The 16,867-nt window shown below is 38.4% G+C and overlaps 2 protein-coding genes across 4 annotated transcripts; one reads left to right on the top strand and one right to left on the bottom strand.

The window, feature by feature from the left end:
• Positions 1-1,617: 1,617 nt before the first annotated feature.
• Positions 1,618-8,466, bottom strand: LOC105564757 (lipase 3-like). The gene is made up of 8 exons (XM_012017400.1): positions 8,165-8,466; positions 6,275-6,603; positions 5,067-5,247; positions 4,665-4,779; positions 3,961-4,204; positions 2,574-2,732; positions 2,235-2,462; positions 1,618-2,104 (listed from the first exon to the last, which is right to left on the bottom strand). The coding sequence occupies exons 1-8, from the start codon at positions 8,370-8,372 to the stop codon at positions 1,958-1,960; spliced, it is 1,611 nt and encodes a 536-aa protein (XP_011872790.1). The 5' UTR covers positions 8,373-8,466; the 3' UTR covers positions 1,618-1,957.
• Positions 8,417-16,766, top strand: LOC105564758 (gem-associated protein 5). 3 transcript variants are annotated; one of them, XM_012017401.1, is made up of 15 exons: positions 8,417-8,495; positions 9,277-9,603; positions 9,944-10,305; positions 10,827-11,144; positions 11,217-11,707; positions 12,017-12,098; positions 12,182-12,554; positions 13,105-13,399; positions 13,478-13,660; positions 13,995-14,133; positions 14,209-14,466; positions 14,701-14,911; positions 15,266-15,478; positions 15,595-16,030; positions 16,182-16,766. In XM_012017401.1, the coding sequence occupies exons 2-15, from the start codon at positions 9,295-9,297 to the stop codon at positions 16,457-16,459; spliced, it is 3,948 nt and encodes a 1,315-aa protein (XP_011872791.1). In that variant the 5' UTR covers positions 8,417-8,495; positions 9,277-9,294; the 3' UTR covers positions 16,460-16,766. The 3 variants fall into 3 exon arrangements, with proteins under 3 accessions (XP_011872791.1, XP_011872792.1, XP_011872793.1); XM_012017402.1 differs by lacking the exon at positions 8,417-8,495 and adding an exon at positions 8,546-8,937; XM_012017403.1 differs by lacking the exons at positions 8,417-8,495; positions 9,277-9,603 and having other exon boundaries at positions 10,147-10,213.
• Positions 16,767-16,867: the final 101 nt, after the last annotated feature.

Below are 16,867 nucleotides of genomic sequence, written 5' to 3'. Positions count from 1 at the left end.
CAGTTATATGTTGGTTTGCTGGGTTGTATACATTGTAAAATAAATTATAAGAAAAGTGAAATAAATAATGAACTTGTAAAAAATCACATTGTAAAGAAAAGAGGACCGCCGATCGAAATCGGCGGGGGTGGTGGAGGGCCTCATATTTTTGCAATGCACTTTCAAAATGCAAACACAATACCGTGCAAATATTGACACGTAACATTGGCGTTACATTAGTATTTATTCTATATTCAATATTACAATTTTATTGATTAATCTTGGCCAATACAATTTCAATATCAATCCAATATTAAATAATCCTCTAGGTGCAACATCAGCAGTATATTTGCATTTATTTTATGATCAATATTGGCGTTATATTGGGAAAATATATATTGGTTAATGCACTTCTTACATAACCACATGTTTAATCAATGTGTAGCCAATGAATTGTGCTACTAGGGAGGCGTTTGTGCGCCGAGGCAAGGCCTAATAATTTGTGGAGGTTTAAAACATGTATTTATGTTATATGGTAAGTATATGGTCGAATTCTTGTTATATGGTAGAATAATTTCAATATGCATATTCATTACATGAGTTAAAGTAACTGAATCTAACTATCGGTAAAAATTATATCAAGAATGTGTTTATTTTATTTCTGTTTTGCAGGTGGTAGAATGAATTATATGCATAGCATTTTATTATTGCTTGAGGTATCGTATACATATAAATATAATATGAACGTTACGAAACAAACTGCGTCCTTCATATTTTGCACGCTGATATACTTATGTGTCGTCTGTATACATACATAAAATACTTCAATTATTATATTAACGCTTAGTAATACTAGCATTATAATTAGTTTAGTGGAATTAATTTAGCGGAAAAGATATCTGATTAATGAAAAAAAGACCTGTTTTTTTTCTTCATAAAAAATGTAACTTGTGGTAATTTATTGTCATACATTAATACCTAAATCAGATTGTTGGCAATACTGATTCTTCCATGCAATAAGCCATTTTTTATTATCTATTTCATATAAAAACCAATATATATTTGATTTAATATAAATTTAACAAAAGTAACTTGTCAAATTTTTATCAAATGTTTTGCATTAGCATTGTTCAAAAGTTTCTTTGAGTCTATATCTTTAAAAAAATGCTCCAATTCGTTATTCAGTTATTATAAATTTTACAAAATTCGAGTATGAGATTACAGATAATAATAATAAAAGTTTAACCTTCTCGAAAAAAATTAATATTATTAATATCAGCATTATTAGCAGGTTGTTGTAGAATATTGTAATATAATATTAGGTGAACGCATTTTTTTCTGTACTATTCTACAAATTCAGCACTTTTTAATCAAGAGCCGTGACAGGGTGTTAGTGTCTAAATATTTTATTCTGAATTTATTGCGAAACAATATCACCTCCCTCTCGCTAGGCGGGCGTCTCAACCAATTCGATCACCGAGGCACATGGCAATATTCCTCGCAATAAACAGTCTAATGTTGATTCCCGAGTGCCACCTATCTTGACAGTATTCGAAACCGATTTTATTAATTTGATAAAACAGTTATCGAAATTTGTGATACGCGAAATATCTCTGCATAATTTTTTTCAAATCCTGCAATAATTGTAAGTAACTCTTATTTATTACATACGTATAATACTATATTAAAGTAGCAAAAAACTCTACCCTGTTAATTGTATACTTAACAAAAATTTGACTAATAGTCGTGTTAATGGACGATCAGATTGTAATTTCTTAACTACTAGTCTTCTTGTGTTAATTCTATCGAGATTTATGCCGAAATAGCAGCAATTACTTAGATGCGTATATTATATTCACCTACGTAAACTGCTCGAAAATACTGCGACCTAAATAACTTTTATAATCGCAATCGCATTGAAAAGATTACTGTTCCGGTATCCTATATTCATCTCTCATCTTTATGGTCGCCGTGACTCTCAAGTCTTCATGATCTTAAGCAATCTCTTGTACACAAGCTTAACCGCGTCCTTACCCCATACGAAATCCAGGTGATTAAATTTAGGTAACGGTACTCGGTACACGTCCAGTACGTTGGGTAACAAACTGTTAAGCCTCTTCACGTCCTTGAAGAAATACGATTTATCATGTTAGCTTACACTTCTTGTCCGACTGCATGTAAAGTTTGATTTTCACAACGTGAATTAATTCTTAATATGTGTCTCCTTGATCTAAATACATTTTCCCGCTACCTACCAGGCTGTTGGCCAACCAGTCATTGTCGGCGTAGAATAACGCAACCGACACGGTAATATTCGTTAGATTGTAGCCCGGCGGTTCTGTTGCGTTGTAGAGTAGCAGATTTTTCTCGCGCCCGTAATCGTACTGGCGAAATTTGCCGGACTTGACCTCCTGGGCGAAGTGCACCAACGTTTTAGTCGAGGTGCCGGCCGGATCGTGACTCAGAATCACAGGTAACAGAGTCTAGAAAACGGCAGATATGATATCCGATCTGTGAAGCGTGACCACGCGTGCAAAACGTGACAAGTGCTGATCGAAGTTGCACTTCGATCAGAACGTTCGCGGAATACTCACATAATTAAATTGTTCTTTGTCGAATCCACAGATCAGAAATAGCGTGTTCGCGCAGATCTCCTTCTCAAAGTAGTCGACGTCGCAGCCGTACTTGGCCAGAAGACGCAGCACACTATTTTGCGGCAGAAATTCGTCCTCGCCAAGAAAATGCGCGATTATCTGTAATTATTCCCGAATTTCTCTATCGCGATATATTTACTTGTAACTTGATCGTTTGGGGATTTTGAGCAGCACAGCATTTAAAGTTTTCTTTAAGTTCTAACGAACTTTATACAAGTTTATACAAGCAACCTTCTCAATCTTAGCTTTTTAAAATATTTTGTTAAAATGAAAATCAAGACTTGGAAAAGACAGTAGTTTTTTGAAGTAGAAACAAGTATCTAACAATAAGTGAGACAAGGAAACAAAATTTTCCCATTTTTTAAGTTAGTTTCTCACGGAAACTATCGTTACGCCAATGCTGAGCCGCCTGGTGCATGGGACACCCCTGTGAAGTTAGCCCCCCATTATTTAACAATTTAACTTTTTTACGAGTTCCCTATAAATTTATAATAGTTCCAGAGTTCTTGATGGGTTTAAGAAATAGTTCTGTCCATTAAAGACGTTAAAATGAATTTTTTAAAAATGGGAGGCTAACTTTACGCAGCCCCCCATTTTCGTAAAAACTAATTTTTTAATGGAGTTTTGGATAGATTTCGCATAGTTCTAGAGTTCTTGATACATTTTAACAACAGTTCTGCACGAGAAAGTAAAAAAAACGAAGTTGAAGAATCAAGAAACAGTACCCCAGAAATAGGCATAACTATAAAAGTATTAATGTAATGGAATTTTGCAATTAGGATTTTCGATAGAACTCTACGGGGGCCACCGGGAACTCTCAACAGAACTGCCGGAACTGTTCAAAAATTTTTTCGGGTCTTATATCGAAAATCCTAATGGCAAAAGTCTGTGTGATTAAAGGGGAAAAAGTTATGGGCAATTTTAGGTGTTAGTTTCTGTCTTATAAGACTCGAAAAAATTTTTGAACAGTTCCGGCAGTTCTGTTGAGAGTTCCCGGTAGCCCCCGCAGATTCATTCATTTTAATTCATTTTAACGTCTTTAATGGGCAGAACTATTTCTTAAACCCATCAAGAACTCTGGAACTCTTGTAAATCTATAAGGAACTAAAAAAAGTTAAAATTTTAAATAATGGGGGGCTAACTTCACAGGGGTGCATGGGACGAACTCCCGTCTCCCAAGTAACAGCTTGTTAACGTCAGTTTAGCGTTTACCGTATCTGAAGAGACGGTATTGCAAAAACTCTCTAATTAAATATCGTTTGAAACTGTTATATCGTTTATATATAATAACTTAATTACTTTCTAACAATATATTCGGGCACATTACCTCATAGTCGTTCGCGAAAGGAGCGAATAATCGTATTGGACTTTTCATATGTTCCAAAAAAGCTATAGGTGCAAGGCTGATTATCAGTCGCACCATTCCGACGATTTCCGGACGTTCCACTGCCATCACATAGGAAGCAGTTGTGCCCATTGAATGACCGATGTACGTGTACAATGGTTGCAACGTTGTATTCGTAATATGCCAGATCATCGCGGGTAGATCGTAGATGCCCATTTCGTGAAAGCTGACGAAAAATTCAATGTATCATCGGAATGTATGACAAAATATCATAATTTTCTATTACCGCTTTAAAAGACATAATATAATCCACAAAGCTAGCATGAAAAAGAACATAGTTTCCACGAAGCTTTTCCATCGCTTTTCCAAGCTTGTCGTTTCGACGTCGATCGACGAATCATTTCTCACTGGGTAGTAAGTAAGGAGGTCCAGGTTCAAATAATTCTTATTTTAAATTTACTACGAAAATATATCATCTTATAAAATATTCATCTTTGAACTTGGACCTCTCTACTCATTAAGCGAATTGGCAATACGCCCGCCTAGTATATTTTCGCAATAAATTTAAAACAATTATTTAGATACATATATCATCCTGTCACGGTTTGTTAGTCCTTATTCCTTCGAATTTGTGTCACAATTATGTCCTTTTAACGCTGTAATGTTCACTTTATCAGTGCGAGCACCTGAAATTCCAAAATGCTGAATCTGATGGGGATAGAGAAACGTGCGCCCTCGAATAGGTGTTTCCACGAAAATTGCCCAACCAGACATCGTATCCTTGATCGGCCAGCACGAAAGCTAGCGTAGGAAAGAAAATATTGTTTCCAGCAATTATTTAAATATACATATTGTAGATTATTTTGTGTACATACGCATCTAAAATCTCCTCTACATTTATTCAATTTTAAGTAAAGTGAAAACTCAGATTATTTGCTTGCGAAATATCAATTATGTAATAGAGATTAAGAGGCGTTAAAATTGGCCCTGGAAATGTTCTCGGCACGTGTTTTCCATTCAAGAGTTTATCTCGGCATTTTTTTTCGACAGAAGCATGATCGATTTTTCGTCATTGATTAAGGTAGTACCAAGTCCTTTATCCTTGCCAGGGATGACCCAGTCGGCGGAACTGCACAAGAAACCATGCTGCAACAGCACAGGCGGTTGACCCTTATCACCTGGGATACGATGAAGGGTTAAGAGATACCCATCTTCCGTCTGTACTATGTGAGCCTCCGCCGGATAGCCCGCTTTTTTTATCATCTGCAGCTGAAAGAAGTAAAAACACAATTACGGTCGTTTAATTGCTGGCCGAGGAAACATATAAGGGAGCCTCTGAAAAATCGTAAGGGCCAGAAAATGGTAAATCCGGCTCTGATTACATATATATCTAATTAAACATGTAATCGTAATAAGATCACTTCCTGAGGAATGTGTAAATAATATAAGATCAATATAAGACTAATAAAGTATAAATAAGGAATATAAGATCCATACAAGTGCAAGTACAAATAGGCTAAAAATTTAACATGGAAAATTGTTAAATTTAGGTTTCAAATGCAAGTGAACTAAGTAAGTAAATAAAGCAATTAGAAATACTAGTCACAACATGTAAGGATGAAAATAGGGAGGAAATAAGTATGCAAGAATGAATGAATTAAGAACATACTGTATCCAATTCTTGGCTGTAAGCTGAAGTTAATAAATTATATAATATAGTAAGATCGCTTCCTGATACTGGAGGATAAATTTTCATAGGCTCTTTATAATGCACTGCAAAACGTAAAGTTTCGCAGAAATTACATCCTAAAAGAAAACTTCGAGAAATTAAACATTTCTCGGTACCTTCCTTTTTGCGCGCGCCATAAAAGAATTACCGGATAAAAAATGTTTCACGCATGGAGCATTTTCATACACGAAAGCACGTATTAATCTATAAAATTACACAGAACTGTGTGGAATTGTATTAAATTACAAAGAAATATGCGATGTAAAAATATGGACATATCTTTTTTACGCACACATTTTTATATAATTCTATATATTTATTCACGTTCATGCATGAAAAGTTTTTTTACCGGGAATTGAAATGCTCTTAAATACAGGATTGCATTAAAATATATTGTGAAAATAACAATGTTAAAGGACACCGTTGTAAGAATATGTGGTCAAACTCATTGTGAAAGAGACAAATTTATTAATTTTACGTTATTACGGTAGTTCATTTCGTTATTTTGCAAATCGAGTCAGATGGAAAAGCATATTGGAATATAGAAAGAAACGTGTTCATTTTTACCGTGTCAAGGTTGACGTCGGGATCGAATTTCGCGCTGCCCGGCTGTTCTCGGCGCTGTCCGACCCACATCGCCTTCATGAGCGCGTTCAGCGACAAGTCTCGTGACATGTCAAATGTCACGGCCGCGGCGAGGCCGCAGCAGAGCAGGAGGAACACGATCCCGATCTGCCGCATCGTATCGGATTTGAGCGAGAGAGTGAAATCGCTCGCACCTCGTGTTCCCCGAGGAGGCGTCGGGATGCAGCGAAGCGACGAAAGAACTAAACGCGGAGTATGAATCACGCACAACCGAGCTGTCGTCTTTTCTTCGCGTCGCGTTCCAAAGAACTCTGACGAATTGTTTATCAATCGGAAATGAGAGAGGGGGGAGAGGGCGAAGGAGTAGAAAACATTAGAGGCACATTAGTCATCAGGAGGCATGCTGGACAGAAATCTATAAGAGTTATAACTAAAACATTTTAATCGCAATCCGTTCCGTATAGCCCGTATCAGACTACGGATTGAGATTGGAGTTAAGCCTATATAGTGTCCACGATCCAAGAACTGTGTTCATGTTCTGGTTCCAAGAAATGTATAGCCAATCAGCTTGCAGCTTTTCTGCAAAAGATGCAGGTTGATTGGCTACACATTTCTTGGAACTAGAACTTGGACACAGTTCTTGGATCGTGGACACAAGGCTTTAAGCCCGTATCAGACTACGGATTGAGATTGAGATTGGATTGAAATTTGACCAACTGGAGTAAAAGTTACTGAACTTGAGATTAGTAAACTTTACTGTGATTGGTTAAATTTCAATCTAATCCCAATCCCAATCCGTAGTCTGATACGGGCTTAAGACTGATTGTTATTATTGAATTGATGGCTCGTGGCTCCAACGTGGATCCAATACGGCCATGGGATTAGACTGCATTTGACCAATCACAGTAAAGTTTACTAATCTCAAGTTTAGTAACTTTTACTCCAATTGGTCAAATTTCAATCTAATCTCAATCTCAACCCGTAGTCCGATACGGGCTTAAAGTTTACTAATCTCAAGTTTAGTAACGTTTACTCCAATTGGTCAAATTTCAATCTAATCTCAATCTCAATCCGTAGTCCGATACGGGCTTAAAGTTTACTCTAATCTCAAGTTTAGAAACTTTTACTCCAATTGGTCAAATTTCAATCTAATCGCAATCTCAATCCGTAGCCCGATACGGACTTATTACGTACTCAGGGCTGCTTTCGCGAGAAGATCAAAACGATCCAGATTAAAATGACCCTGTGCTATGATTGGTCAAATCTGGAATTTCATTGAATAAAATTTCAGTGTGATGCTGTGAAATTTCAGATTTGACCAATCATAGCACAGGGTCATTTTAATCTGGATCGTTTTGATCTTCTCGCGAAAGCGTCTGCTATCTGCGTTCTATGAAGTTGGCCGCGAATCAATTGCGAGAATCGAAGTGATTCAAATATGTATACATTACATTTCAAAATTGCGTTTTAATTTTTTTCCTTCGTAAAACGGTCAATTGTTTGCAACTACGAACGCTTAATTGAAAGTGAATTTGCAACACGTTTTTTTCTCGTATTTCGTTGTGTTCTTAGCTTTATCCTTTTACACCTCGATTTTAATTTCAGATTAATTTATCCATCGGCGTCATTTAACAGAATAACGGCGCAAAACTTAATTGCTCGCTATTCTTTCAATATTAAGATTGAAATGTTTATTGAGAAAGAGCGATACGTTGGATTAATAAAAAGAAACGGAAATCGTGTTCAGGTGCGTTAATTATTCTTAGGCTAATATTACATTTGTCGTACAACAAATTATCACGAGATACGGTAGTGTCTCGCGCCTAGTAAGCGCGCGTTTATATGTTTACGCGCGATCGAATCTCACGTTACCTTCACTTTGAACTTTTTTTGCAGCTTTCGATTTGTATGTCGCGCGTGTTTGCGCTTCGTCGTTTTTAACAAAATCGTCGTCTCGACCTCTGCCAAGTGTCACAGCTCGCACACGGTATAAACACACGGTGTTTTGGCGAGAAGGAAAAAGTGTTGTGTCAAGGATACAGGTATCGGTGCCTCTCTGCTCCCGCACTTTCAATAACATAACCGTCACGGGTAGCGTGTCGAGGCGGTCGAGGTTCTCATTTGTCGCGCGCGTCCCCGCGAGGTAAGTAGCGAGATTCGACGCAGATCGTGACTCACCGCAGGACTGTAATTCGCAAGCAAGGTATTTATTAAAGTTCACATTGCCTTCGATTCTGTTTTATCGCTGCCGACGGGCGTCCACGCGACTCGCGTCCGCGCTCCACGGTCGAAGGCGCCGGGCACCGGTTAACCTCCAATTGACCGGCGAGAAAACAGAGCTCCACATGGTCCACATGGCGTTTTAGAAGCGACTTTCAGAAAAGCGCCACGAGATTTGCACCTTTCGGATGTTTAGATTCGACATACTTAAAAAAATATGTCGAAAGGAGAAGCGCCAATGTGAGCCGCAAAATGAACGGAACTCGATTCTCGCGATGCAGAAACAGAATTTCTCTTCGACGTAAACGTTTCGACCCTTCGTCGGGTCTTCCTCAGTAAGAGTACAATGAGATCGTCGAAAGTACAAGATGAGAATACAGTAGAACTTGTGCATAGATTGGTGCAATAAAGATCATATTTTACTTGTAGATTTTTTATGTTCCACAACGAACAACGTACGCCAGTGTCTAATAAGCAAAACGTTAACTGGGGTAATTCACCGGCAGATTGGCCAGCAGGGCCGGCTGACGCAGTCTGAGAGCAACTTGCCAGCGGAAACCAGGCAATTTAGCAACCGCTCAGTCGAGACGTGTCGTTTAAAGACTCTGGGAAAGGGCCTGAGACTGCGCTCGACTCCTGCAGCCAATCTGCTGTCGTATTCCGTTAACGGATTCTATTACATTTCCGCTGACGTCCCGTTCCCACTTGCGACGGGTCTGGCCATCTGGAAGGATCTTAAAGCGCTGCCTCTCCTTCGTTGACAGGGAATACAACGCGACAGGATGAATGAAGTGACGCTGCCTCCCTCGCCGAACTGGTATCTCAGCAATGTCCTCGCCTGCTCGAGACGCGGAACCGTGGCGTGGGGCGCGCGAAACTTCGTCGTTATCGCCAGGCCGAAGGGGGACAACGCCATGCAGTACTCCATAATCAAGGACTACTTTAAAGACAAGGTGACCGCGTTGGCGTTTTGTCCCAATATCGATAACCCGGACGGCCCGGAGTTGTTGATCTGCGGCGGCGACGACACCAGAGCCAGGGTTTGGAATGTGGATACCTTAGAGTTGATAGCGGACTTTCCTTTCGCCGAAGTAAGTTGGCAGGACGTGAATAGAAGGCGCTCACGTATACAACGTTAAAATTATCGCAGAACAAAGAGCAAAGTCCTCTATTATGAGATAAGATTTTAATGTGAGACAGTAGGTTTTCAACGTCCAAACTCAATCGCAAATCTTTTTTTTTGCAACGATTACACGATCCAACAATCAATCATCCGCTAAACAGATTTCACTCCAAGGGTAATAAATTCATGGTGGAATCAAGAGTTCAGCAGAAATTCCGCTGTGCCATATTAGGAGCTTATCTCATAATAGACTTTCCTCTATCTTTCAATCATTTGTGCAACTCGTATCAATGTTTTTATTGTTTCAGGGAAGCCAATTGATTGTCGGGGTTGACTGGTCAGCCAAGGACAATAATCTTGCGTGCGCAGTGAATTCGGATGGTTTTCTAATGTACTGTAATATACAGTATAAGACCGCGAAGATAGTACCTCTGAGCAGGATGGGCAAGATGACTGCCACGTGTTTAGCTTGCTGTCCTCACGAGTCTAGTCTCGTAGCGATAGGCACTAAGAGTGGATTGGTCTACATTGTTGAAAGAGACACGATATTATATAAAATGAGGGGACATAACGAGGAGGTAGTTAGTTTATCCTGGTGCCCTTCAGACATGAATGTTTTAAGTGGGGAGAATAAGAGAGATTTACTTCTAGCTTCCGGCGGTAAAAATAGGTGAGACGGGGCTTCCTCTTTGACCACGTTTACACGGCGGCTTAAAGAAATTTTTGGACTTGAGATACAAGTTATGACTTGTATATGAAGTTGAAAATCTTTTCTTCGCCAGTGAACAGAACGACAAAGGTTAAGAAATCGTTCGACGTAACTGGCAAAAATATTTCTTTATTAAAAACACAACATCTCGACCGTATTGCTGGCACAATGTCAGAGCTTAGAATTGTTATGTGATTGCCCTACACTTGAAAAGGACCGGAATTCACGGTCGCAACGTTGCGTTTTTAATGAAGAAACATTTTTCCCAGCTACGTCAAATAATTTTTTAGCCTTTGAGATCTTTTTGTTTAATAAAAGTTTTGTTTAATACTTAAACTACAATTTCTAGTACATACATGTATGTGTGTACACATCCTGTATACTAAATTAATTGTATATGCGAATATATACTGTACTAAGAAAAGTAAGAAGCAGGTAACTTGTGAAGAAATTGCTACTTATATTAATCTTTTTGTATTCAGATCTGTATTCATTTGGAGAGCTGGTAGAGATGGTAGATACGAGACTGTATTAAACGCGCCAACTATGCCAATCTCGCCTCTGACGTACAAAAGCAAGCTCAACTGCACGAATGGAACCTGGATCACGGTATGTTGGGTGGAGCCCAATCTGCTTCTGACCAGCTCTCTTTGGGGCGAGCTCCTTTCTTGGGATCTTTCGCCGAACAAAGACAAGCTTAAGCACAAATTGTTTCATACGCTCCACAATAGGGGATTGTTCACCATAGCTGCCGTTCCCAAATACGACGCAGTATCTGACGATCCGAGGACAGACTCCGAGTGAGTGAACGCTTGACATAAATTATGAATATGTGAGTATCGAAAGTTTTCAACATTAATATTATTTTTTAGACTCAGGGTCTGGTCTTCGGCACAGGACCGGTGGGTTATATGTTGCAAACGTGACAGCGACCCCACGAAATCGGCGATTCTAGAGTATAAGATTCCTACGCAAGGAGGATACGTCTACTGCATGAACGCTTGTCCTATCGATACCTCGCGCGTTGCGTTCGGCGCAGGAGACGCGATGCTGCGGCTGTGGAACTTGTCCGAGCCTCACGCGACAACTTTTGACATTGTTATGCACTGGCAGAAGATAAAAGGAAAAATACGAGTTGTATCGTGGTTCCCGGAGGATGAATCTACTGTTGCTTTCGGCACTGGAGAGGGTCGTGTCGGTGTATTTGATGCAATTGGAACTAACAAGCCACCTATATTGTACAGGCAATATCACAGAAATACCATTTACAAGCTTGAATGGGCTCAACTTGAGTCAGAGTACTATCTGTTCTCCTGTGCAGAAGGAGAATTAATAGCGTACCAAAAGTCCGAGCCGAGTGCTGGTAAGATATTAATAGAGGGCAGACCTCTATTATAAGATCGGCTCCTAACATGAGATAGTGGAGTTTCTGCTGAATTGATAGGTCATCTGTTGGTTACACCATGAATTTATTGCCCTTGGTGCGAAATCTGTTTAGTGGGAAATTGATTGTTGGATCGTGTAATCGTAGTGAAAAAAAGATTTACGATTGAATTTCGACGTTGAAAACATGTTATCTCGTATTAGAATCCTATCTCATAATAGAGGACTTTTCTCTTATCGTTTTACTTATTGTTTTACGCATCGTTTTATTATTGCAATTCCATTTCAGAACCTATGTCTATAATAAAGAAAGGATGTTTGGAATTTTCTTGGAAATCCAACTTATGCTTGGCAATTGCATTAGCAAATGGGTATATAGATATATACATATATAAAACGTACTTTCTTAAACAAATTGCTAAAGAAATGCTTTAAACGAATTTTGTTCTCTCAGGTCAATAATATTCTACGATCAGAAGCTGAGAAAACGCGGCAACTCGATACATTTTGTAAGGACCATGGTAAATTGCTTGACGTGGCATCCTGAGAGTACAATGGCAGATAAATCGATATCGCCGAACGCCAACTACTTGGCAGCTGCCTTTGATTCGTGTAACATAATGATTTTCGACATGTCGAAGCTGATAAGGGAATTAGAAACGACAGGTACTGCGGATGTTATAGAGAACGGGGATGATATTGAAGAACGCACGATGCACAAGATGGTGGCGACGCTAAACGGGCACGTCGACAAAGTGGTGTGCTTAGCTTGGAGCCCGCATTTCAGTGGGCACTTGGTGTCTGGTAGCTACGACAATACCGCACAGGTCAAATATACATGGATTACACAGTATTTTTCAGGCAATTAAGATTATATGATGCTTCACAACTCGTCCGTTTCTATTTATCAAGATTGTAGTATGAAGTGTGTTTCCGTTAAACGGATTACCGTTCGTCTCGTAACTTTAAACTCTCCAATTAATCTTTTACAAAACCGAGGCATATAAAACCTTGTGTCTACGATTCAAGAATTGTGTCCAGGTTCTAGTTTCAAGAAATGTGTAACCAGTCAACCTGTATCTTTTACGGAAAAGCTACAAGTTGATTGGCTATGCATTTCATAGAACTAGAACTTGGACACAGTTCTTGGATCGTCGGACACAAGGCTTAACAAGGTATTGAGTCCCGGACTGGCCAACAAGTCGATTGCTCTTATACAGAGCTATGCGTTACCTCGGCTAAAACTTTTATTTAATATTTATTATTTATTATCGTATAGCGTTGTGTCTGTTATATTATGTTGCAAACATATTTAAATATTTTTAGAATTGATATTTTTGTATGTCGTATGTAATTTTTTCAAATATCATTTTCTAGGTGTGGAACGTTGAAAAACAGGAGCTGATGGGCACATACATGGGTCACGACGGACCTGTGCTGTGCTGTATGTGGAGTCCTCTGAAACCACAGATGATAATGACCGGTTCGTCGGACTTCACGCTACACATATGGAATTATACTTTACCAGCGCAATCGCCGAAGCAAGCTTCCGATATTAAGGCCATGAAGAAGAAACATAAACTACAGAAAAAATCGGCGAAAAGTAAAACGGATGATAAGGAGAGTAATTCGATTGCACCAACGAATCAATCTGCTCAAGTAACTACCGCAAGTAAATAAATAATTTTTTTATACACGCGACACGATACACGTGGTTGACATCGATAATAATCGGGACTTTCAATTACAGAACTTGAATCGGGGTCGCTAAAGAAGAAGGAGAAAAAATATTTTAGTAGCAAAGTGACCGATAGGTCTCAAATCCTTAATTTCATCAAGTACGATATAAAAAGTAACCAAGTCGACGAAGGTGACGCTTTATCAATATTTTCTGAGAAGAAAGAGGATTTTGTAACTTTTTTTTCTAATGAAAGTAAGTAACTTTATGTAACATTTTACATTGGTGTATAAGTGGAGGAAAGTCCTCTATTATGACGTAGGCCCCTAATATGAAATAGCGCAGTTTCTGTTCAATTAATAGGCATCATCTGTTGGGTCCACCATGAATTTATTGCCATTGAAGTGAAATCTGCTTATTGGAAAGTTGATCGTTAGATCGTGTAATTTTTGCGAAAAAAGATTTGCGATTGAATTTGAACGTTAAAAACCTACTATCTCACATTAGAATACTATCTCATAATAGAGGACATTCCTCTAATGATCTATTCTCTAATCGTATTATTAATCATTTATTATGTCATTCTCAGAGTTGGCACAGGACAATTTGGATGTCGTTACCGAGATGAACATGTGGTGTGATGATTTGAAAAACGATCTAATTTCTGCAGCGAACAATGGTCAATTAAATGACTTTTTAGTGTCGCTTGCGCCTAGCGTTTCTGTCAAGTACGTATGAACGTTTTTACAAATATAAAACAAAATTTCTGAATATTGGTTGCATAATCGAGCCTAATCTTGCAGAACGTGGAAAGAAATGTGCGAGGCGTATGCGCATCAATTAGTAATGCAAAAGCATCCAGAAAAAGCGGTATCATATTTACTAGCTGTACACAAAATTTACGAAGCCATAGAAGTATTTTTTAATGCTAAGATGTTTAAAGAGGCTTATGCACTCGCGAGATGTAGATTGGATGCTGATGATCCGTTTTTAGATAAAATATTAGAATCGTGGGCGGAATGGGCCACTTATAAAGGCAATCTGGAGCAGGCAGCTCATTGGTAAGTTTATTTTCTAATTAACTTTTTTATTAATTGTCATAGACGTCGTATAATCACATAATAAAAAAAATGTATTTTGCACTTTACATAATACAAAGAATATTATTTTGCACAACATTGGCACTCAAATATCAACACAGATAACAAACAATCAATAGTTACAAGTTTCTGTTCAATTAACTTTTAAGTTTTCTATATTAAATTAACTTTTGATATTATTCGTACACGTATCAGTCACGTGAGATTAGGGCACTTGGATATGGCTGCAAAGATCCTTTCTCGACGAAAGGACATACACTGTTTAGAGGTAGCGTCAGAATTGGCGTTTCTAAACGGTGACGAGGGCTACGGTACTTCCTTGGTTGTGGATGCGGTGACGCGTGCTCTCGTAAAGTCAAACTGGTCGAAAGCACGTTCCCTTATCGCGAACATCCGTCAAGTCCAGGTGCAGCTTTGTATACGCATGTTATATACACACGCAATATGTAGAGGAAAGTCCTCTATTATGAAATAGGCTCCTAATATGAGATAGCAAGTTTTCCCCACGCGCGCGCGCACGCACACACATTCAATTTTATAAATTTTTTTACGTAACAATTACACGCGCGACCTAACAATGCATTTTCTAATGAACAGATTTCACTCCAAGGGCAATTAATTTACGGTAAAACCAACAGATGATGCCGATTATTAATTTAACAAGAGCCCCGCTGTCTCGTATTAGGAGCATCTCTTATAATAGGGGACTTCCTCTATGTACATTTTTATATCCGTACGCAACAAAAAATTTTGTGTGCAGTATCTACACGTGCATATAGACGCTTACGAGATGATCGTGAGCACATTCTCAGATCAGACTGAGCTTGACATGATGAAAACATGGTTGGAAGGAAAAGAAGGCAGTGGTACGTTACAAGCTCTTGGGGAAAAGTATGGTATTTCTAACTATGGTGCCTTGCGCAAGAAAGATGACACCAACATCGTTCTGAAAAGTCTAACGTTCGACAAAGTGGTAAGATACAAAAGAGAAAAATAAAAAGCAGTCGCTACGTGCTCTTTTTCGTAGACAATATTTAATAACAGTACTCAATATTTTACGCGTATAGTAACATCTTTACACTTCTTCAGATGCAGGTAAATATTAGTTATCAAATTGCCATGGCGGCCACGTGCGATGCAGAAGAAACTCGATTGAAGCACTTGACACGGGCACTAGGCAGTGTGGACGAATTTGAACGTACAGCGTCGAAGCACGGATTAACGAAACAAGATGGATTCTTCACGCATCTTCTCACGACGTTGGATACCAAGAAACCAACGGACGAAGACAGCATTTATGCAAGAAGCGATTGTCCTGTGTCGCAGAGTTTGCGCGCTTACTTATGTATCGGTCTCATGAATGTGCTATGGTTACATTTGAAAAAGCTAACGATCGAAGAAGAAACGCAGTTTGTACAATTGATATTAGATTTGCTAGACGACACCATAAACGAAACAAATTTATGTTATCAGAACAACATTGTTGAACATAATAAACTGGAGGACAAACTTATGGCTCTTGCAGGTTGGTTCTTCTCGTCTATTAAACTCTTGTTGTATTTGACGATACGATTATATACAGCACTGACAGACCAATTTAATAATCATTATACAATATTATACTTATTATACTGATCTTATACATACAATATTAATTTTAAATACATATTTTGCAGTGGAAACGAAAGACAAGATGGTCGAAAATAGCGATGATTATAGGGATGTCAAGGAAGACGTGGAAAAACTAAAACTCGATATAAATAAATTCAATGAAGAACGAGTTTCCATACCGGATCCCAACATGGTTTTCCGCAAAGCATGTCTGATTGCTGGCGAATTGAAAGATGACAATAACAAATTCCAGCTTTTACAATTTTTAGAGAAAGTAATTCAACACGTAAATAAATTTGCGGAACAAGAGTTGCCATTGGAAAACTTATATCTCAATAATTGAGAGTTAAAAAGTTTGTGAGAGACAAAGTATGAAGAATAGCAAAATACTAGGATCTTTCATTATAAATGATAGGCTATGCATTATATAAATTACTTTTATATGTTGTCCGTGTAAATCTTATAAGGTACATTATAAAAATACAGTTTTTTTTCTACGCAAGTGTGAAAATTTGTCTCCAAAAGATTTATATACATATGTATATGTGTGTGCGTGTGCGTGTGTGTGTGTGTACGCATACAAGAATATTTAATTTACCGCATATTCGCAAGAGAATACGCTTGGATCAAAATTTTATCTCGATGCATTACTGATGTCTTGTTGATATTTCTTACGTTTTTATTATTTAATAGTGAATTCGGTTGCTTGCAATAGTACGCACTGAGCGCACACTAAGGCTTGTTTACAGTC

Source organism: Vollenhovia emeryi, unplaced genomic scaffold (genome assembly GCF_000949405.1).
Source record: "Vollenhovia emeryi isolate VEMERY1.0 unplaced genomic scaffold, V.emery_V1.0 DF939160.1, whole genome shotgun sequence".
NCBI classification, from domain to species: Eukaryota; Metazoa; Arthropoda; class Insecta; order Hymenoptera; family Formicidae; genus Vollenhovia; species Vollenhovia emeryi.
The sequence above is the reverse complement of the archived record's forward strand: the minus strand, read 5'-3'. Positions and strand labels throughout refer to the sequence as shown.

Bases quoted from the DNA above. Each gene is read 5' to 3' on its own strand.
- LOC105564758 (XM_012017401.1), top strand. From the start codon at position 9,295: ATGAATGAAGTGACGCTGCCTCCCTCGCCGAACTGGTATCTCAGCAAT. The intron at 14,134-14,208 runs GTACGTATGAAC...CTAATCTTGCAG, and splicing joins GCGCCTAGCGTTTCTGTCAA to AACGTGGAAAGAAATGTGCG. The intron at 14,467-14,700 runs GTAAGTTTATTT...TACACGTATCAG, and splicing joins CTGGAGCAGGCAGCTCATTG to TCACGTGAGATTAGGGCACT.
- LOC105564757 (XM_012017400.1), bottom strand. From the start codon at position 8,372: ATGTTATTGAAAGTGCGGGAGCAGAGAGGCACCGATACCTGTATCCTT. The intron at 5,248-6,274 runs GTAAAAATGAAC...TACTTCTTTCAG, and splicing joins CCGACGTCAACCTTGACACG to CTGCAGATGATAAAAAAAGC. The intron at 2,463-2,573 runs GTGAGTATTCCG...GCCGTTTTCTAG, and splicing joins ACAAAGAACAATTTAATTAT to ACTCTGTTACCTGTGATTCT.